At 50.5% G+C, this 22,373-nt stretch overlaps 1 protein-coding gene across 5 annotated transcripts in view; it reads left to right on the top strand.

Annotated features, from left to right (window-relative positions):
- Nucleotides 1-22,373, top strand: part of ABCC8 (ATP binding cassette subfamily C member 8) — an 80,500-nt gene that overhangs the window by 26,521 nt on the left and 31,606 nt on the right. For all 5 annotated transcript variants that reach the window (XR_014777468.1, XM_084773304.1, XM_084773303.1 and 2 more), the window contains exons 7-15: nucleotides 1,251-1,415; nucleotides 3,889-4,044; nucleotides 7,487-7,621; nucleotides 7,884-8,046; nucleotides 18,798-18,838; nucleotides 20,246-20,391; nucleotides 21,371-21,476; nucleotides 21,623-21,739; nucleotides 22,056-22,131. Coding sequence is in view for 4 of the 5 variants with exons in the window: in XM_084773304.1 (XP_084629430.1) it covers nucleotides 1,251-1,415; nucleotides 3,889-4,044; nucleotides 7,487-7,621; nucleotides 7,884-8,046; nucleotides 18,798-18,838; nucleotides 20,246-20,391; nucleotides 21,371-21,476; nucleotides 21,623-21,739; nucleotides 22,056-22,131 (1,105 nt within the window). In the remaining variant the exon portion in view is untranslated. The remainder of the gene's footprint in view (nucleotides 1-1,250; nucleotides 1,416-3,888; nucleotides 4,045-7,486; nucleotides 7,622-7,883; nucleotides 8,047-18,797; nucleotides 18,839-20,245; nucleotides 20,392-21,370; nucleotides 21,477-21,622; nucleotides 21,740-22,055; nucleotides 22,132-22,373) is intronic.

The raw sequence follows: 22,373 nt of genomic DNA, 5'->3' as shown, positions 1-22,373 counted from the left end.
CTAGAAGGTGAGGAGGGCTCATTGAGTTCAAAGTTTTCCTGGGAACCAGTGATGCTGGATCTGGAAACAGGCACTCTGGCGCTTCCTGGGACCTTCAGCACAAAAGGCAGAATGTTTTCCCTGATTACCATCTGGGGTCTCGCTGGAGTGCAGAGAGGGTGACCGGAACTTAAAAGGAGGTCCTTCTCGGCTGTTGTGAGGACTTTGTTCCCAGCGTTCCCCCGGGACCGGTCAACACCAGGTCGGTTCCCCAACTCCGCCCCACCCCCAACTTCCACCCTGCACCGCCCCAGAAGTCAGTGCTGGGCAGATTGTTGGTTCTGTTTCTGAGGCAGAGAACACATCGTGCCGTTTGCTGCAGCTGCTCTGTTTGGGTTCCTCCCTGATCTGCTCTATTTATTCTTGTTCCATTCAGAGTAAACTCCCAAGGGCACGGAGGTAGAGATGCTGAGAATCCTGTAGGCCTGGGGCTAGAACCGAGCCTCGTTCTGTTTCCCCAAGTGGGAAGATGACCGAAGGAGAGACAGTCTTTCCTGTAGAAGATTGGACTGGGTTTATCGGTCTAGGCACGTGTGCACACAGCTTATGCACATATGTGGGGCCAGAAGTCAGTGTCAGGTGTCTTCCCCAATTGCTCTCTATTTTCTCTTTTCAATTTTAAAATATTTTATTTATTTATTATTTTGTGTCTGTGTGTGATATGCTTTGTATGTGTGGGTGAGTGTGCCACATGTGGAGGTCAGAGGTCAGCTTTTTGGTGTTTGTTTTCCCTTCCCTCCTTCACGTGGGTTCCAGGGACTAAACTCTGGTCTCCAGGCTTGCGCAGCAAGGCACCTTTATCCACTGATCCGTCTGACCAACTCTGTCTTTTTTTTTTTTTTTTTTTTTTTTTTTGAGACAGGATCTCACACTGAACACAAAGCTCACTGACCTAGCCCCTGGCTGGCCAGACATGCAGAGGGAGTCTCCCTACCCCTTGTCTCCCAGCGCTGGGATTACACACTGCTGCCCCCAGCTTTCTTATGTGGGTGCCAGGGGTCGAACTCAGATCTTCGTGCTTGCACGGCAGGCTCGTTACCAGCTGCGCCAATCTCCCAGCTCCCTCCTTCTGAGTTCTTATCTACAAAGAACCGCAGAGACTTTACAAACACGGAGATTCCTGCAGTAGCGACATCCATAACAGCATGGCATGTGCCGACCGTGTCGCTTTCCGGCAGCAACAGCCCCCGCCGGCCTTCTCTCTCCCACAGACACAGTTTCTCGGGGTTTACTTTGTCTCGTCCCAAGAGTTCCTTGGCAACGCCTACGTCTTGGCCGTGCTGCTGTTCCTCGCCCTCCTGCTGCAGAGGACTTTCCTGCAAGCCTCGTACTATGTCGCCATCGAAACCGGAATTAACCTGAGAGGAGCAATCCAGGTACTGGGATCCTATCTCTTTTTCACTTTCGCAGCAGGCTCGCTTAACTCTTCTTGTAGCTCAGAATAAATTCTGCTGGGAGTTTATTTTTGGTGTTCCTCCCGTGTTGGAGCCAAGCATTGGCTGTGTGGTGGAAGTGGGCGTGGCTTGGGGGCTGGGCTTGAGACTTGGAAGCCATGCTAGCTCCGGTTCTGCCACAAGATGCCAGCTGCTCAGTTGTTGGTTCCTTCCCGCCTTTGAAAGTGGCAGACATCACCAGTCGATCGCAGAGTTCTCTCCTGCTGAGCGTAGACTGTGGCCTCAGAATCCTTCTCTAATTCTGGAGGCCTGGCAGATAGTCTGTTTAGGTGCGGAAACACAAACAGATCAAGCAAAACATCAGAAACATCAGAAGATCCTAGCGAGAGATTCATGACATACAGGTCTAAGCTCTTGGTCCAGTCTTTAGAGTTGATTCGTAGGATGAGCAAGACCAGAAAGGGCTCAGAGCCCCATGGAGGGCGGCAGAGGCGAGAGCCATCCCAGGCTCCAGGGCTTCCATTAGGACTTGAGCTCAGGCTTGCAGGAAGAACCCTGGCTAAGAGCCGGTTACAAGGGATAGAAGCTTGTCAGGGTTTCCCACCAGCCCGGGGCAGCGCAGGAGCTAATGTCCCTGGCTTGACATTCTCCTTGCGTAAAGAGGAGAGGGTGGGGCCAAGTAGTCGATTCTGCGGTCCCTGTTGATTTGCACAGAGCTGTGCAAAATCTCAAAGCTGCCTCATCCATCAAAACGGTTCTGTAGAAAGATGAGATGCTGGCATCATTTCTCTCTATGTAGGTGTTTTTTTTTTTTTTTTTACAAAAGTATTCCTTGGCTTTGGGAGCACGGGGTGATCCTGTGAGAGTCAGTTTAGAGGCGATGCTGGAAAGGGGCTGAGCAGACCCAGAAGGTTCAGCTTGGACTGGGCCAGAACCACACTCAGCTCTGGTCACCTCGATACTCTGTATCAATGATGAGGATATGCAAATTATGCTGTGCAGTATTTGCTCAAGGGTACCAGCAGGTAGGAAGGGTGGGCATGGCCTTCTGGGGTTCGTGGGGGCACTCAGAGCTGAGAAGAACCACACCGTGTGAACCCCAGCCTTGGCCCCTACCCCTCCAATGACAGGCCAGCTTGTGCCACCACCACCACCAATTTTGTGCTTGGATGGTCTTGTCATTGGATCTGTTTTCTATTTGTATGTCATAAATCACACAGCAGCCTAGTATTTTCCAATTATGCTAATAGAGCCCCCAAATGGGTTTTTAATATATCAGCCTGTAATTTTTTTAATCAATCTGAATCTCTTACATTAACCAGAGAGATTAATTCATATGCCAGAAAAAGGAAATGGTGGCATTCATTATGGAAATCAAGTAGACCTAAAAGACCTCTTTCCTTTAAGAGATTTCCAGAAAGTTACCTACTGAAAATCTGCCCTCACAGATGAGAAGCTGAAAGCTACCAAGCAAAACTCTGCACTACACACACACACACCACACACACACACACACACACACACACACACACACACACACGTGTTGGCTTTACTTAACAGGCTTCTGGTGCCTGTATTTCACTGAAAGCTGCTGGTTAGCCTTTAAGGCTTAATTTCACATAGCCAGGAAGAATGTGGAAAGTGCATAAATTTGTCCAAAAATATCATCGCCATTATTTCCAGCCATAGAAGAGACCCATGCTTTCAGAAAACCTGACCCACAAACAAAAGCAAGCTGAGCTTAACACAAAGGTGGATTAAAGGCTTTGCAGCAGCAGCACAGTGCGATTGGGTCCAAAAGCAGGTGCCCTGCGGACATTTAAGACGAGACAGAATCCTTCCTTGTTCCGGAGCATGTAGCTTGAAAATCCAATCTTTCTGGAAGATGCCAACAACCGGCACATAAAGCTTTCAGGTCCGAGCCCACAGGCAGCCGCAACCCTCCATGCTGCCTTGCGCAGATTCTCGGAGTGGTGCAGGCTGACCGGCTGTCGTGAACACATGTCACCTTAGGTCTGCTGAGGCCGACCCCTCGCTCACTCCAAGGCTCGATGACTTGGCCCCAGGGTGGAAATGACACATTAAGACGGGCCGCTCCGCACTTCATCACTTTTATGCCTCTTAAATGTGTTCTGCTCTGGTCCCCAGTAAATCAAGAACACAGAGGGATTTGAGGAGCCGCGTTTGTGATTTAGGAGCTAATTATGTCATGTCCCTCAAGGGAGAGGTCACGCTTGCTGGGGAAGTAGCTTGCTGCTCCGGCCTTGGACTCCTGTATCTTGACTTCCTGATGCACGGAGCAGATCATTGTGAAGGTGGAATGTCAGAGCGCCTTACAGAGCTGCTCTGGGGTTCTGTAGGGGGTGTCAGAGAGGCCTCCGGCCCTTCCCAGATCTGTGGTGGCGATAGAGATGGCGATGGCAGCCAATGCAATGCTCTCTGCTCTCATTTCTAGACCAAGATTTACAATAAAATCATGCACTTGTCCACCTCCAACCTGTCCATGGGGGAGATGACTGCGGGCCAGATCTGCAACTTGGTGGCCATCGACACAAACCAGCTCATGTGGTTTTTCTTCTTATGCCCAAACCTCTGGGCTATGCCTGTACAGGTACCAAATTTACGCTGGGGGAACTCGCGTGTCAGGGGGAGAGAGTTGGAGTGGTGGGTGGAATGGAGGCAATAGGACACAAAATCGGAAGCTGTGTTCACCTGTCTTCTGTCCCCCTGGGTCTAGCCATGAAGTGCACCCCCCCGCCCCCCCCCGTGCCCCGGCAAGTCACCCGGACATCTGTCAGTGATCAGAGTAGAGTGTTAACTCTGTTTCTTAACAATTAAACTTTATTATACAACCCAACTAGCTTACACAAGAAGGAAAAAAAGGTTAAAGGGACAAAAGAGTGAACCTTCCGGTATCCATTCCACGGGACGGGTCCTTAGGTGTCTCTCTGGCCCGCGTGCTGGTCCGGCCTGGTTGTTGCTCTCCACGTGCTCTCGCCTGGGCTGAACTTGTTGTTCTCTCCTCCCTACCTCTCCCAGTCACATGGAAAGGGCGGTCTCCTTCTCCCGTTGAGGGTCAATTAGGAAAACAATAGCCCAGGTGGGGTTCCCAGGTCTGCTTCCTGAATTCCAGGCCCAGGATGGCTCCTCTAAGTCTATCACAAGGCATTCATGGGGTGCCCCAAGGGTAAAGCCCCGCCAAGATTGCTTCCACCTGTGACAAAGCTTAATCTTTACCACAGTAGATGGTATCATTAGGGCATCAAAACCATAGCCAACCTTAAATATCCTATCGGACAGTCCATACAAGGAGCAGTTTTGTAAATACTAAAAGCCATACTATAGGGATTTGGAGTGTAGTTGGTTGGTAGGAAGGCTGCTTAGCGTGTGTGCGTGAGTACCTGGACTCACCAGCAGCACATAAACCAGAGGTAGTGGTGGAGGCAGGAGGATCAGAACTTCAGGGTCATCCTCACCTACACAGCGAGCTCAAGGTCATTCTGTTGAAGTTACTTGAAATGGGGTCTTGTTCTGTTTACCCAGGCTAGCCTCGAGGTCCTCAGTTCATGTCATCTCCTGTCACCTCCTGAGTAGCTGAGACTACCAGGACACAGCACCAGGCCCGTCTGATTCTCATTTTTAGAGCTTCAGAGACTGTGTGGGCCTCCATGCTTACAAAACTGACCATCACACAAGACGTCCTACTTGGATTCCTAATCAGAAATGACGGCTCAGTGGGAGTGTTTGCTTAGCATGCATGAGCCCTGGGTTAGGTCTTAGCCACCACACACACACACACACACACACACACATACACACACACACACACGATACAACCTTGGCCTCAAGACAAGGAAACCCCACCCGGTGGCGGTTCTGGGGCCAGCCTGGTGATCCCATCCACACAGGCCTTTTATGATAGTGAAATTCATTTCTCTTTATAGTTTGTAATCTTTAATCACATACGATTTTTTAAATGACATTTTGGTGGACTGTACTAGTGTACACTTGAGCTCCCAGTACTTGGTTCGCTGAGGCAGGAGGATTGCCTCAAGTTTCAGAACAGCTGAGCTGTGGAGTGAGACCCTGGAGTGGGTGAAGGTACACCTGAGGCCCCCTACACATGATCCTGGGTACCCTGGAAGGCTTCTTGGAGTCTGGCACAGCCCCATGGCTGAAGGACACACTGGCTGCCTCCGTGTGAGCACCGCTCATGTAAGGATGAAGGGCTGAGTCAGGCAAGACTTCCAGGATGGTGCAGCTATCAAGTGGGTGGTTCATCTCTGACCATGGCCCTCTTCCCACTGTGCCAGATTATATGTCAGTTAAACACAGGGAGGAAGGTGGTGATGGGGTCATTTCACTGCCTCTCAGTTACCTGAGGAAAGAGACCCCTAAAGGAGGCTTTCTGTGATTAATAGAAAGCAAAGAGCCCTGCGTCCTCCACCCTTGAGCTGAGGCAGCAAGCCTCATGCCAGATTGGTGCAGGGCTGGCCGACCGCAGCGCCAAGCCAGGTGGACGCGCTTTCCTCTCCTCTTTCAACTAAGGAGACTGTCACATCTGTTCTTCTAGAGCAATCCATGCAGTTACAGATGCTTGTCTTTGACTTCAGCCTGGAAAATGTCATCCGGAGGCTTTGGGGACTGGCAAGAGAGGTTTACATTTCTCATGAATAGTCATAGGCAGACAGTCATTTACATAAAGCTAAGAACAGAATGCCTGTCAGGCTCCTTAAAAATCGAAAGAGGCCAGACTCGGGTGTGGTGGTTTTCACCTGTAATCCCAACACTTGACCAACTGAGAAGGACACTCTTAAGTTCCCAGTGAGCCCAGGAGATGCCACAAACACCAGTAATGAGACCTGTAGTCCCAGCTACTTGGGAGGCTGAGCCAAGAGGATTTCAGGGAAAGCTGTCCTAGGTTAAGGAGTGATTTGGTGCCCCATCCTACACCGATAACTTAGTGAAACCTTGTCTCAGAAACGGTGGAATTTTTTTTTGTTTTGGTTTGGTTTTTTTGTTTGTTTTGTTTTAATGGGCCAAGTGGAAGGGTGCAGAGACCATGCCTGGATGACAACAGCTCGGAGATAAAGCACTTCCCTAGACAAAAGGGGTTCTGGGTGGGGATACAGTTCAGTTGGTAGAGTGCTTGCCTAGCATTCTGTAGTCCTAGTACTCAGGTGGGTGGAGGCAGGAGGATCAGAACTTGAAAGCCGGCTACAACTACAGAGTCTGTTCAAGGCCAGTCCAGGGTATATGAGATATATGACCAGATAGGTGGAGAGAGAGAGAGAGATGGTCGATAGATGGTAGATGATTGATTGATAGATGATAGGTAGATAGGTTATAGATAGATAGATGATAGATAGATAGATAGATAGATAGATAGATAGATAGATAGATAGATATTGATAGGTCATACATAGATGATAGTTTACAGATAGATGATAGGTAGATAGATTATAGATAGATGATAGATTGATAGATAAATAGAGAGAGAGATGACAGATAGAAAATAGATGATAGATGGATAGATAGATGATAAATCAAGATAGATAGATAGATAGATAGATAGATAGATAGATAGATAGATAGATTTAGTATATAGATAGGTAGGTAAATAGATAGATAGATGGATAGATAGATAGATAGGTAGATGGACACCGGGACCATGAAGGCAGAGAACATTCTTAGCAGTTGCCTGGCATAAATGCCACAGATTTTCCCTTCCGTTCATGGGTGGCTTATTTTGAGTGAGATATCAGTGTCAGCAAATAAAGTCAATGGTGCAGTCTCAGCTCTCAGTCCCGCCTTGGAAAAGCTGACTCGGGAAAATCAGTCCTTCAGCCAGCTTCTGGGGGAAGTGCCCTTGGTTAGCCACCCGAGCCTTGTCTGCACGCGTACCCAATGTATTTCCTTCCCATACCCGGTCCTGTGCCCTACTCCATGCCTAAGGCATTTTGAAAGCTTGGGCACTGAGGCATACCACACTCTCTAAAGAGTTGGTGGCGAGATGCTGCCACTGCCCGTCAGCCCCCTGTCACCTTCCCCAGATCGTTGTGGGCGTCATCCTCCTCTACTACATCCTTGGGGTCAGTGCCTTGATTGGAGCAGCTGTCATCATTCTGTTGGCTCCCGTCCAGTACTTTGTGGCCACCAAGCTCTCCCAGGCACAGCGGAGCACGCTGGTGAGTGTCCAGGCTACGCATGGCCCGTCCCTGCCATCCCCCTGTCTCCCTCCATGGCCTTCACCTCAGCCACCTCCTCCATGCGCTCTCAGTCCATGCCTCAGTTTCTATGGGAGGAACTTAACAACGTGCTTGTGGGGGACAGGAGCTGGGCAGAGAGTGAGGACTGGATCTGGTGCCTTCTCCAGGGCTGAGCCAGGGCCGCGGGCATGCCTGCTCTAACTCTGACCACACCACCACCTCCACTACTGCTTCCCCCCAGGAATACTCCAACGAGAGGCTGAAGCAGACCAATGAGATGCTCCGGGGCATCAAACTGCTCAAGCTGTACGCGTGGGAAGACATCTTCTGCTCCAGGGTGGAGATGACGCGCAGGAAGGAAATGACCAGCCTCAGGGCCTTCGCTGTCTACACCTCCATCTCCAGTGAGTGAACCTGCCTGCAAGCCTGGGATGTCCGGCAGGGGTGACGGGTGGGTCACAGGAACCTGGGGGCGCTTTAACTATGGTGGCAAACTCCTAGAAATCAGTGTTCCTTTAAAAAAATATTCCTTTTTAGCATGTATAAGTACATGGGTATATATGCGAGGGTATGTTCACATGAGTGCAGGCGCCTTTGAATACCAGAGGCCTAGATCTCCCTGGAGCTGGAATTACAGACAGCTGTGAACTGCCTGAGGGAGCCGGTAGGGACAGAACTGGGGTCCTCTTCAAAAGCAGTCCGTGCTCTTAACCACTGAGCCATCTTGCTAGCCTAGAAGTCAGTTTTTGTAATTCACTTATGCACATGTGTCCTGAGAGGCTGCTGTGTGGAGGGTTCTGCACTAGCTCTTAATACACACCAGTGAGAAAGAAAGATGAAGTCTTGCTCCTCACGGAGCTAGTATGGAATTGCCAGGCGGCGGAGAGCAAGGGACTAGCAAGGGTTGCCAACTCTTCTGAGCATGAACAATGTTCAGAGTCGGAAGGAGCTGTCACCGCCCCAGTGAAGCTGCCATTTCCATGGGGTATGCAGAGGGAAGGGCTAGCTGCCTGAACAGAGCAGGAGCCCAGGCTAGCCTTTTGCTCTGCATAAAACCATCTGGGTTTCTAAAGGCACACATATGAAAAGCGCTTTAGAGAACGGGTTGGAAAGAACCCCTCAGACACCGAGCTAACTGATAACTAAGAAGTCGAAATCTACAAGGGAAAAGTCACCATCGAAGAGAATGTCAGATTCCTAACCATAAGAGAGACTATGGAGGTTGCTCAGTGGGTGAAGCAGCTACAAGGCCAGTATGAGGACCGAGTTTGAATTACCAGAGCCCCCCGCCAAAAGCCAAGCACGGTAGGTAGCATAGGTCTGCAGTCTCAGTGCTCCCAGGTCCAGTCAGGAGGCAGAGACCTGAGAATCCCCGAGCTCATAAGCCTTCTAGATTGCCACATGCAGTGGTAAGCAAGAGGCCCTGTCAGAAACAAGGCAGGAATTGAGAACTGGCACTGGAGATTGTCCTGTGACAACACCTACACATGTCCCATGGCATGTGTACACCTGCACTCATACATGAGTGCACTAGCACCAACACATATACACACGTACACACATGTACACACACACACATATACACACACCCCATATACAAATACACTAAGAGAACCAGGTAGGGGGACGCGCACCTGTAATCTCAGCACTTAGGAGACAGAGGCAGGAAGATCATGAGTTCATAGGTATCCTCAGCTATATAGCGAGTTTGAGGTCGGGCTAGGCTACTTGCAACCCTGTCTCAACAAAACAAACAAACAAACAATAAATAAATAAATAGAGTAATTTTTAAATATCTTGAAATAATGTCACCCAAAAGATCATAAAATTAACACACTTGATATGACTAAAGAGGTTTTTCTTTGTTTTTGTTTTTGTTTTTGTTTTTAAGATTCAAAAGCAACAAGGCCACATAGGGGATTACCAGGGGAAGAAAAAAAAAAAAGAACATTCTAGAAGTTAAAATTTTAGCTATTGAAGTTGACTCAGTGTACATTCTCCCAGGCAGAAGGAGGGCACATGGAGGTCAGGTGACCATGGGGCTCTCTGGTCCAACACTGAATCACAGCTGATGCTAATTCATCCTCCATGGATGTATCCAATGGTGGCTGCTTTCCCCGTGTCTCACTGATATGTAGACACATAGCCAATGGCAGACTCACTCTGTTTCCCTGATCTGCTCACGTTAACAGCCATTTTGGTAAGAAGAGCTCAGCCCCTGGCGCAAAGGAAAAGAAAGGAAAGAAGGACAGAAGGAAAAAGCAAGCCAAATCAGCGCACATGTCAATCAAATAAACATGGCTAAAAAAAGAATCTGTGGTTTAGAAGCTATATTGTGAAAAATATATACATAGGATTTGGCAAGGAAAGTCAATAGAAACTGTTTCCCACAAGGCGGGCAACTATTTCACTGACGGGAAACTGAGGCTCGGTGGGCAGTGTTTCAGAGGCCCTTGCAGATTATAGCAGCGCCCCTCAGAACAGAGCCTGTAGAGCCTCCACATGATATTTCCAGAATGCCAGGGAGCTCCAGGGAGTGGAAGAGCTGGGATTCCATGGCCATCATGAGGCTGTGCCCTCTTTGCAGACAGACACAGTCTTGAACAGGTCGTAATGGGAGTAGGGAAGATTGAGGAGCCTTAGAAAGCTGGTCAGGGCTGACCTCCTCCTCCACATGAAATGGCGTGGCTTTCCTTTGTGGGGCAGAGCATTTCATCAGGGGCTTACTCTTCACCACAGTCTGACCTAGAACTCACTGTGCAGCCCAGGCTGGACTTTAACTCACAGAATCCTCCTGCTCCAGCATCCTGAATGCTGGGATTACAGGCTTGAGTGTCACATTGTTTCCTTTCGGTGTGCTGTGGGGTGGCCAGTTGGGGACAGTAATGGAGGGTGTGACGGATCTCTCCTAGATAGACTCTTACAGTGCAACCCACGGAGAGAAAAAATGGCGGCCCAGGTCATGGACGTGTTCCTGGCATTTGTGCTGCCTACAGAGAGGGTCTGATGGGGCCAGGTAGCCACCATCCGTCACAAGGAATGCTTGGCCCTGAGCACCCAAGTAGTCAGTACTCCACCACCAGGTCTAGCTATACCATCCATGGTCCTTGATATCTCAGACCTGGTCCAGTCAGCAATGGCGAGGTCATCTACCATAGATGGCCTGTGCGTTCACATCGGAAGGCTTCAGACCCCACCCCCTTGTCTCAGAATAGATCCATGGTCGCCGCCAATGGTCCTGGCCTTCCCTTTCGTCCTCACCCTGACCCTCCTGTTCTCAGGGCAGGTATGAGGTGCTTCATGAGGTGGGGACATTAGAAGAGACATCTAGAGAAGCCCCGGATCCAATCCCACTTCTGCCTTGTCTCCATCAGCTCCTGCTGCCCGCCCAGCCAGGAGCTGCTGTGTTATCATGGCCCTGCCCTGAGGACAGCCTGGTGAGAGATAAAGAAATACATACTGAGGAATGAGATTGGTTGGGAGAGCTCCTCCCCGTAGCTGGGAGACACCCTCTCTCAGCAATACTATGGCTCAGATAGTGAGGCAGGCCTGTCATGGCTGATGTGGAGAGAAGGAAAAGAAAAAGCAAGGAACTTGGGGCCACTGGGTCCCTATAATTTGAAGCACAGTGGGCATCAAAGATAAGGCAGCCCCAGAAAGTGCAACTGAGACGTTTGTATTTACTCCTTGAGTTCCAAACTCCAACCTGTTTTGTGAATGTGCAACATCTTAGGATGCCTGGTCCATGGGCTAGTGCCTGTCTCACCGCAGCCCATGTGACAGGAGCTTGGAAGATGAGCCAAGACTTTGGGACTCAGGGTCAGTAGCATCTGGGGAAAGGATAAGAAACAGAAAGGACCTCTGGAGCAAAGCAGGAAGTGTTTTGTACCTATGCACAAGGCCGCAAGGGACCAGCACGGCAACACAATCTGGTCCCTGGATGGAGAGTGGGGAGGCTTGTAATTATTCTAATTATACATATGTGTGGACCACTACATGATAATTCATGCTTGCATGCAATGTGTAATGATTAAATTAGAGCTGCTAGCATCTCCATCTCTTTAAGCATTTTGTCTGTAAATTTTTTTTAATTCTTTATTTTATTTTATGTGCATTGGTATTTTGCCTGCATGTATGTCTGTGTGAGAGTGTTGGATCCTCTGGAACTGGATAGAGTTATTGACAGTTGTGAGCTGCCATGTGGGTGCTGGGAATTGAACCTGGCTCCTCTGGAAGAGCAGACAGAGCTCCTAACCACTGAGCCATCTCTCCAGTCCTTGTCTGTAAATTTTGATGACCATAAAAATAATCGTGCATATCTATGAGATGCAGTTGAGGTTTCACTGTATGTTTCGAATGTGCACACATCAAACCAGGTCATTAACATTATCTGCCTCCGTATCGTTGCTCCTGTTAAGCTTTTTGGAGATACTCTATAGTCATTCAGAAAACATATAGGACGTTATTGTGAGTTACCACCCCAGATGTGTGTGATGGTGCTAGGAAAGAAAAGTAAGTCAGATCCAAAAAGACAGATAAGGGTGAGTTCTCTCTCATGCAGAAGCTTTGAAAAGTCATCCCTGGGGCTGGGAAGGTAGAAGATTCATAAAGATCTTGACATACAAGCGTGTGGACGTGAGTTCGAGTCTCAACACTCACATATAAAATAGCGGGGGGCGGGGGGGAGGCTTGGGCATATAAGGCCAGCACTGGGGAGACAGAAACAGGAGGTTCCCTGAGGCGAGCTGGCCTAACCAGCAAGCCCAGGTCCCAGGGAGAGACTTGTCTCAAACAAACAAAAACTAAACAGTGGATGCCTCCCGAGGAACGGCACCTAGTGTTGACCCCTGTTTTGCCCGCACGCGTGCGCGCGCACACACAGCCAGTCTCAATATAGGAGAATGGTTGGGAAGGGGGACGGGCAGAGAGGAGGATAGTGGGAGGGTACACAACGCGTGTAAAAGCACCGCCAAGTACAGCGCTCCTTCGGGAGAATGCGGAAAGCTTGGCGCTGTTTGCATGGCATCTCTTCTGAGAGGAAGTGGTCGGGTGGAGGCCTCTCCTGGCTGCAGGCAGGTGCTCCGTGCTTCACGTGGGTTCTCACCGTCCTCTTCCTGGCCTCCCTGGCTTCTGTTTCCAGGCATCGAGGCACAGGTCATTAGGCTAATGGAAACCTCGTGTTCCTGCCCTCGGCTCCAGCCATGGGGTCCCGGCAACATGGAAGAGTCCAGGTGTCATGTTTCCAGATGGGGCCCATGATGGGGATGCCGGATGGGTTTCCGGTCTGGTCGTGTATGCACACGCTGCAGGGAGCCTGTGGGGCGGGCATGATTCTTTCTGACATTTGTGATGGCTTCACTCACAGGGTCACCAAGAGTTCTGGTGTCTTGCCCCTGCAGCTAGTGGCGGAGGTGGACCGGGGCACTAAAAGAGACACTGGAACGCCCACATCCAGCACTTCGCAGAGGCGTGACAGTCAGCCAGCCAAAAGTGCCACCAGTCCACGTGCGGACTCATGCCAGAGCTCTCCCTGTGCTGAGCTTTGCTGATGATTTGAGCATAAGGAAGGAATAGGCCTGGTCCACACAGTCTTAGGGAACATTGGCTGTGACAGTCAGGAGTGGCCATGCACAAGTTAGAGGCACAGGGTCAGTTCCAGGCGTCCCTTTCTTTTGCGTTGCTTGCCTGGTCCTGTGCATTTGTTTTTTTCAAGCGTTTATGGACCACCTTACCTACTGGCTGTGTCTCCTATGTGCCCAGGCCCTGAGGTCAGCACTGGGTGAGAAAAGATGCTGGTTGTAGCCAGATGTTGTTTATAGTCTACAGGAGAAGCCCATCATGCAACAGTGTAGTGATTGACAAGAGTGGAAGGGGACATTCTGGATACCCATAAAAGTTATGAATTGTACCCAGCCTCGTCTGAGAGACGGCGGGTGGCAGAACACGGGAGGAGACGCCTGTGGTGGTTTCTCTGGGATAAGCGTCAGTTACCTGGGTGAGAAAGGATCCTCCAAGCACAAAGGCTTCGGGGTGGGAAAGTGATGCGGGTTCCATCGCTACCTTCTCTCAGTAGGTGGAGACCAACTCATAGAAAACTGTGTGTCAGGCCACTGCACTTACTCCTGGGCCAGGGAGGCAAGGAAGGAGCTTAGGCAGACTGAAGATGTGACTGCCATCTCTGTCAATGCTCTGTGCTCAGTGGTCCGGATCCAAGACAGGCAATGCAACAGTTTCAGGCTGTGTCTTAAAAATCCAAGGGCCAGAAAATCAGCTCAACCGTGTGTGAGGACTGGGGCCAAGTGTCCACAAAGGCACAGAATAGTGCCTCTCCACACCCCACACACTGCCTGTCTCACGACGCTGTTTCCCTCCGGCCTCCTATGTGGAAACACAAGCCTTTTGTTTTGTTTTTGTTTATACCTCAGTCTTCTTGAGACCGTTTCTTACAACTGGCCTGGAGCTCGCCACGTAGCTGAGCACGGCCTTAAAATCTGATCCTCCTGCCTCCACCTTCTGAGTGCTGGGATTCTGGGTGTGCCCCACTACACCCATCTCCTGGTCTCCTCCTTTCCCTAGCTCCTCTCCTTCATCACCTGCCCCTCCCCCTGCCAATCAGTGCAGCTGCTGAGGGTCACTTAAGTGACCCTGGTTTGCCAGGTTGGCTGAAGAGGAGCAAAAGTCAGTCCTGCTGGGGGCCTCCAGATGCACTTCTGTAGCCCCCAGCAACAGGGCAGCAGGCCCCTGCTTTCCTCTCCACTCTGTTGACAATCAGACGGAATGGAAAACCGCCCTACACAAACACACACACACACACACACACACACACACACACACACACACACATACACCGCTTCAAAACACATTTCCCTTCTTCCCAGCACAGCTTTCCATTAGAGCCAGGTTGAGTCCTGCCCTCCCTCCGCAGAAGGCAAAGCTGGAGTTAACCTCCCTGGCACATGAGTCCTGAAATATTTATGGTAACTTAGGAAATGAAAAGCTTCTGGTATCACAATGCCAGGCTGGTACCCACAAGGCCAAGCTGCATTCCATGGACAGAGCCAGGGGAGCCGGTGACTTGGTCTGCTCTGCCTTGGGTGGGTTTGTCTCCTCTGCGTAGGAGTAGGGAAAGCTAACACAGTTTGGCTCGGGACAAAGATTGCAATGGGGGAAGGATGCTAAAAATTAATTGTTGGATTGAGTGAGTAACTCTAAAGGGACTTTTTACAGTACTCATGCCTCTGAACCATTGCAAATGGGCCTCACTTTTATAGTGACTTTTTAGGCCTCTTACCCTAACGAGCTAGGTGTAGTGACACACACCTGAGATCCTTGAACTTGGGATGTAGGGATAGGAAATCCAGGAGTTCAAAGTCATCTTCAGTTACACAATGCATTCAAATGCAGCCTGAAATACATGAGGCCTCGTCTCAGCCAAAAATCACATATGTGTGCGTGCACACACACAAATGCATACACAGACGCACATATGCACACTCCACAGACACACAGGCACACATATGCACTCTCTCACACACACAAATGTAATCACAGACGTACACATACACTCACAATCATACACACACACACACATGCTTGTACACGTGCACACACAAACACACACTCTCACACACACAAATGCATGCACAGACACTCATACACACACATGTAATCATAGACACATACATACACTCTCACATGCACGCACACACACATACACACTTACACACACATATGCATACACAGACACTCACACATACACACACAGATGCACACATGCACACTCACACACACATGTAATCACAGACACACATATACACTGTCACATGCATGCACACACGCAAACACACTTACACACGCATATGCATACACAAACACTCACAGATACACATACAAACACTCTCACTTACACACACATGTAATCACAGACACACACATACACTCTCACATGCACACACACAGATACACATACGCACACTCTTGCTTACACACACACATGTAATTACAGACACACACATACACTCACTCACACACACACACTGTTCTAGTTTACTTTCTGCTCTTTTAATAAATACCATGACTAAAGGCAAGTTGGGAAGAGAGGATACATTTTGCTTACACTTGGAGATCACAGTCGATCACAGCACCGCAGGGTGGGAACACCAGCAAGAGCTTGAAGGGGGAACTGCAGAGGAACAGTTTGCTAGCTCACTGCTCGGGCCCATCGGCCTAAGGATGGTGCTGCCCACAGTGGGCTGGGCCCTCCTCCTATGAAACATCACCGCCTCTCCCAGAGTCTGATCTGGACAGTCCTTCAGGGGAGGCGCCCTCCTCCTGGGTAACTTTGTGTCAAGTTAACGATAAAAGCAAAGCCTGACCACACCCCCTTTCTATCCTCTGCTTCATCTGACGTCATTCAGCCCACAGCTCACTCCTCTCACGCTCACATCTGCGTGCTGGCGTGCGCTTCAATCTTTTGTTTTGTTTGTTTGTTGTAGCAGTATTTGGTGGTGGTGGTGGTGGTGGTTTTGTTTTCGTTTTTGTTTCTTAACAAATCAAAGGGAATCACCCACTCTGGACCAGAGTTAGAGAGAAATCTGTTCTCCGTTGAATTTCCTGCCTCTTCTACCATTGTGGGAAACTGTAGAGCCCAGAAAAATGGGACCTCAGGTCTTCACCCCACCGCAGCTGCCTGTTCGTTCTCCTCCCCCCAGTTGTCTGCCACACTCAGAGAAGGACAGAGTCCCAGCCTCAGGCTCCCCAGTGACACCCCCCAAGGTGGCCAAATCTCTCCCAGGGTGATGAGTGGTCTTCAGAGAGGTGTTTGAAATACAGCAACTGGTGGTGCCCTTCCCCTAGATCCTACCCCAAAGGGGACCCAGAACCTCTCTAGTGAGGGGTGGGGGGACTGAAAAGCCACATTCTCATCCCCTCCCGCAACAGTCAGCACGGCCCAGAAACTAATTCTGCCACAAGCAGGCTCCACATTGCTGCCTCAGCTCTGAAATGTTCATTTTTAACTTATTTATAGCTTTTCTCATTCCTCAAAGGAGTCCAGGCATCTCTAAAAATAAAGACAATAAAACAAAAATATACATATTTTAACAATCACGACCAGGGGAAACATGCATTAAAATAAAATATCAATTATGGCCGACTTTTCTGCCTGCCAAATGTCCCCCCAGAGATGTTCACCGTCACTTTACTAAGGTGCCCCCCTCCAACCCCCATGCTAGAAGTTTCCAGGCCGCCTCATTCTGGGTGGTTTGTTGCTACAGCTGGAGCTGTGCTCTGCAGTCATGGCGCTGAGGCTGGCACTACCTTGCTGATGTGATAGGCTTTCTTTCTCTTGGGTGATTATTCAGGAAAGCTGCCCAGGAGATGGACCACAGGGTCAAAAAGTCGGGAGTTCTCTGCCACTCCGGACACACAGTGCCAGATTGCTTTCTCTGAGTTTTGTCAGTCCCTGCTCCAAATTGCAGCTCGTTTCTGCGAGGACCAGAGGCTAAAAGGGTGAGGCACCAGTGTTCCTGTCACCTTACTGTTATCTTGATGGACAGGAGACGGGCAGAAGGGAGGCCTCTGTCTCAAGGGTACCTCGGGATAACTGGCTCTGTGGGCAGGAGTGACACTACTTCAGGTGTGTGGCTGTGTGGCTGGTGACAGTGGAGGGTGCAGGCCTGACAGCTGTGTGCTTTCCCCCAGACAGTCGTGGCTATGCTGTGTCCTATCCCAGACCCTCAGTACCATGGCTGTAACCAGTAATGTTTCTACCCCCTGAAATAAGCCATAAAGCAGGGTAGTAGCATCAGGTGAGTGCATTGTCAGGCAGGGCAGTTGCAACGTGGCCATAGTTAATGCTGGTATTGATTAAACGCCTCCCAGTCTTACAGGAAGATTACCACTGCCCAGGGCTTCAGCCATAATATCAGAGCATTGTCATCTCCCTTTTCAGATTAGAAATTCCTGAGGAAAGATAGACACTTCCTTCCTGCCTGCTTGATAACTCCCGTAGGAACTTATTCCCCATCTTCCTTCACATCCGGGGCTTTCTGAGAGAGCAGTACTCATCCCCTTCTTCTGAGGGGGAGCCCTTGAGAGCAAGGACCATGCATGCCCTTCCGCCAGGCAGAGTTTCTCTGAAGCAGTGGCCGCAGCTCCAGACATCCCTGTGGGAACTGCTCCTGCAGGCTTCTTGCAGCAAGGAGACGGCCAGGCAGCATCTGGACTTCAGAGTCTCAAAGACTTTGCTGTTTAGCAGACAGGACCAATACAGTAGCTTAGCCTTTGGCCTTGGCTACAGCCTCCTGCATCCTGCTCTTTGGGGCTTTAATATGGGTAATTGCAGAACCAGCCTCTCCCCCCACACGCCCCTCGCAGGACTTGCCTAAAAGAATGAGGCGAGGCTTTGAATTTAGTTAGTTAACTGGGTGTGTGTGTGTGTGTGTGTGTGTGTGTGTGTGTGTGTGTGTGTGTGTTCACATACTCACGCGTGTACACACACATGCCATGGCACACACGTGAAGGCCAGAGGACAAACTGTGGCAACCTATTCTTTCTTTCTACCTAATGGGTTTTGGGGATGAGACTCAAGCTGTCCGGATTGGTGATTTTACCCACTAAGCTAGCGCACCAGCCCCTGAGACTGGACTTCTAACCCAATGAGGAAGGGGCCTCTACTCCAGACAGCAGCTACCCAAGCTGAGCATGGGGTACCGGCCCTAGATCTAAGGAAGACCCCGATTTGTGCTCTCAGTCTCCAGCCCTTTAGTCTGAAGGAGTTTGAAATCCCTCCCGAGAGCCCTCGCAGTCTAGAAAATGGCTGTACTGCACAGGGATATGCCTCATCTTGAGGTCTCGGAAGAAGCAGCCTTTGGGGACCCTGAGACACAAGCTGCTTACTGCTCGGCCGTGCAGCCATGCAGCCAGTCCTACCTGGAACTTGCTCGAAGGCTTCTTCACAGGACGGAAGCAAGGGCCGGGGCTAGGGGAACAGGAGGCTCTGGGGAAGGAAGGAAGGAAGGGGCTGCGGGTGCCCTCTCTGCAGATGCAGCCAGCAAGCTGAGCCTCCAGTCACGCGCGCTAGCCTGGCCAGCATGGCCGCCTTCTTCCTCTCATCTCCTTCCTCTCCTAACCTCACCTTGTGCTTCCTCCACAGTCTTCATGAACACAGCCATCCCCATTGCCGCCGTCCTCATTGTAAGTGGACCCTTCTCCTCTGCTCAGGGCTGGGGAGGGGACAGGTGGAGAGCTTTCCGAGTCCCGCTCTTCCGTGCAAGGATCTCAACAGTTGTATCTGGGTGTGGGGGTGGATGTAGATATATTCTCTCCCGACTCCACACAGACAAGGATTCTCTCTCAGGTCCTGGGGTACAGGATACATAGTAGTTAGAGGAATGAAACCTCCTTTTACAAAGTAACTGTTGGGCCTGGGCATGTGGCTCTGTTGTTGGCAGAGTACTTGCTAGTACTTGCTAGTATGCAAGATGCCCCGAGCTCCAGGCCAGCATCACATATGATGGGCACAATGGCACGTTCTGTACCCCCAGCACTTGGGAAACAGAGGCTGGGGTGCCCATTCAGAGTCACTTTTGGCTACACAAGTAAGTTCCAAGGCCAGCCTGGGCTACATAAGGCCCTGTCTCCAAAAAGGTAAGAGGAGACGTATTCTTTAGGGAGCTTTTAGATGGCTGTTTGCTAACACACAAAAAAATGGAACAGCTGTCGTAGAAATGATGGGAAAGTTCAGGAGGAGAGTGAAAATGGAGGTGAATCCCCTCACACTCCCTACTCAGCATCGTCAGGGTGTTTCTTTCTCGTCCTTTTTAAAGCAGATGATATGTCACTTCTACAGAAATAGGACTGTGTTGCATACACAGTTGTATAACCTGCTTTTTTGGATTTAGGAACATGCCACGGCCCAGCTCCTGTATCATGGATGGACATGATGTGCCTCTGGACAAAGCTATGCATAAGCCTAGCTGTGGAGGCAGGGTACTGCCCTACAACAAGGCCTGGGGCCCCCGGAGCCCACCCTTCAGCCCTACCTAGCCTCCCCCGCCCCCTCCCATGCTTGTTTCAGAACTGAGGTTCTTTTAAAAGATACTGTTATTTCCCCTGAGGCCGGCATCCCTGAGCAGCCTTGGAGGGCACAGGCTGCCAGGCACGCCAGGGAATTCATTTTCAGTGTGATTTATTGAGCCAATTCCTGGCCTAGGCTCTGGGAACTGTGCTGCAGAGCCAGCCAGGTAGCTGGGGACAGACCCAGGAGGGCAGTGTTGTAGCAACAATTTTTGCATTTTCACCAGACTGTGAACTAGGGATGCTCATACCCAGAGTTCTAAGGGGAGCAGGGCTCCTCCCTGCTTATTCTTGGCACAGAAGGGAGGGGCCAGAAGGGAGCTGCCGCACCCCTAAGCATGAGTCCTGAATTTTCTGGGGACATTGTCATGAGGTGACTGAAGAAGATGATTGTCTCTAACTGAAAGGTTCCCCCACAGTCCTGAACAGCTCTCAGCTTCCAGGGCCTTGGGCTCCCAGTGTGGGAGCACATCAGGGGGACCCGCACCCTGAGTCACTGCACCCTCCCTGTGCCTTTATCCACAGACCTTCGTGGGCCACGTCAGCTTCTTCAAAGAGTCGGACTTCTCGCCCTCTGTGGCCTTTGCCTCCCTCTCTCTCTTCCACATTCTGGTCACGCCTCTGTTCCTGCTGTCTAGTGTGGTTCGGTCCACTGTCAAAGCCCTCGTGAGGTGAGAGAAGGATCCAGGCCAGGATGTGCTCGGGCGAGGGGTGGGGGGGTTCCATCTCAGCACACGCCTCCCTGAGATCTGAGCCCTTTCTGAGCAGCTGTCATGGGAAAAGACTGTGATGCTCATATAGTAATTGGCATGCTGTCCGGCATATAGTTGGTGCTCCAATGACACTAGCCATTGTCAATAACTAGTCTGAATCCCAAGTGATCTTAACATAGCCAGCCTTAACTCTAATGGTTTACCTAGTAAAATCCAACTAACCATCTTTAACATTAAACCAACCCAAACCAAACAAAGGTACCTCCCATCCAGACTACTCCGATGACTGGCCAAACTTTTTTTTTTTTAAGTCTTAGGGACTGTGGAGTGTTAACTCAAGCTAGTGTGCTCACCTGGTATAGCCAAGGCCTGAATTCAATGCCCACCAGCGTAAAATATATATGTATATATAAGCTTGGTGTGGCTGTGCATACCTGTAACCTCAGAGCCTGGGAAGTCGAGGCAGGAGAATCAGGAATTCAAAGCTGTCCTTAGCTATACTAGTAAATTTAAGCTGACTTGGGTTACATGAGACCCTGCCTAGAAACAAAACAATACCAAAAAAATAGGACAGTGGGTGGAGGGGTGTCAAGATGGCTTAGCGGATAAAGGTGCCTGCTGCCAAGCCTGATGACGTGAGTTCAATTCCCAGCACCCACTCGGTAGGAGAGAACCACTCCTTAAAGCTGTCCATAGCACATGCACCAGCTGGACCCTACCACACAAAACAAATGAATACATGTATTCTTTTTAACTCCTGGTAACACTTGGTACCCTGCCCTCTGACCAGCTCCCAGGCAGCACAGCCTTTGTGGGGCACGCGTAGAACCAGGCACCCACTAAGAGCTGTTTTCTCAGTTCACACCTCCTCCTCTCCCCTCTTCTGCCCCACCCCCCACCCCTGGGGGTGAAGGGTATCTCTTTCCTTCCTCTGCAGCGTGCAAAAACTGAGTGAGTTCCTGTCCAGTGCAGAGATCCATGAGGAGCAGTGTGCCCCCCGAGAGCCTGCACCCCAAGGCCAAGCTGGCAAGTACCAGGCGGTGGTAAGTGTCCAGCCTCCCCCTGCCACTTCCAATGGTTTCATCCGAGTCCTGAAGTGTGTGGCCAACCTGCGCTGGGCCCTCACATTCCCGCCCCCAGAAGAGGGGTCCTCCCAGCCCAGGAGCTCTCACCTCCTAACCATCCTCAGCCCCTCAAGGTTGTGAACCGCAAGCGCCCAGCCCGGGAAGAGGTCCGAGACCTATTGGGCCCACTGCAGAGGCTGGCCCCCAGCATGGATGGAGATGCCGACAACTTCTGTGTCCAGGTGAGTCCTCAACCATGTGTCCACACAGCCAGCCTCAAGAGAAGCTTCAAGAACCTGCCTTCCGAGTCCTCTAAACAAAGCCCCACCCCCAACCCCCATGCACCATTTGCACTCCCACTCAGCAGAACTTGCTTTTTACTCTCTAGGGTACCTCAGACAGGGCTTTGTCCCCACTGTCCTGCCCAGGAAGCACTCCTGGGGTTAGAAGCAGTATGCACTGACCTTCATAGGGGAGGGGAGACAAGGGACAGTCCACATTGACAACCCCCTTGCTTCTCTGTCGTCTTCTGCACCGTGGCCGGGATGGACAATAAAGATCATCGGAGGCTTCTTCACTTGGACCCCTGATGGACTCCCCACTCTGTCCAACATCACCATCCGGATTCCCCGAGGTATGCCAGTTCACCCCTCCGAATGTGCCCCCCCCATGCCCCAAACAGAGAGAAAAGGCCAAGTCAATGTTTGCTAAGCGCCTGCCCTCTGCTACCTAGCTGGGCATTCTGAGGTCTGACTTCTGAACAGAACCAGGCTGCAGCCAAGGTCAGGGCGAGACAGTGACACCTTGATGTCAAACCGTCTGGTGTCAGTGACATTTTAACAGGTGTCAGAGTTGAGTAGTCTAGGAGGATTGTGA

The sequence above is a fragment of the Acomys minous genome (genome assembly GCF_964271855.1).
Source record: "Acomys minous genome assembly, chromosome: 2".
NCBI classification, from domain to species: domain Eukaryota; kingdom Metazoa; phylum Chordata; class Mammalia; order Rodentia; family Muridae; genus Acomys; species Acomys minous.
Note: the sequence above shows the minus strand (reverse complement) of the source record. Positions and strands in the feature narration are given on the sequence as shown.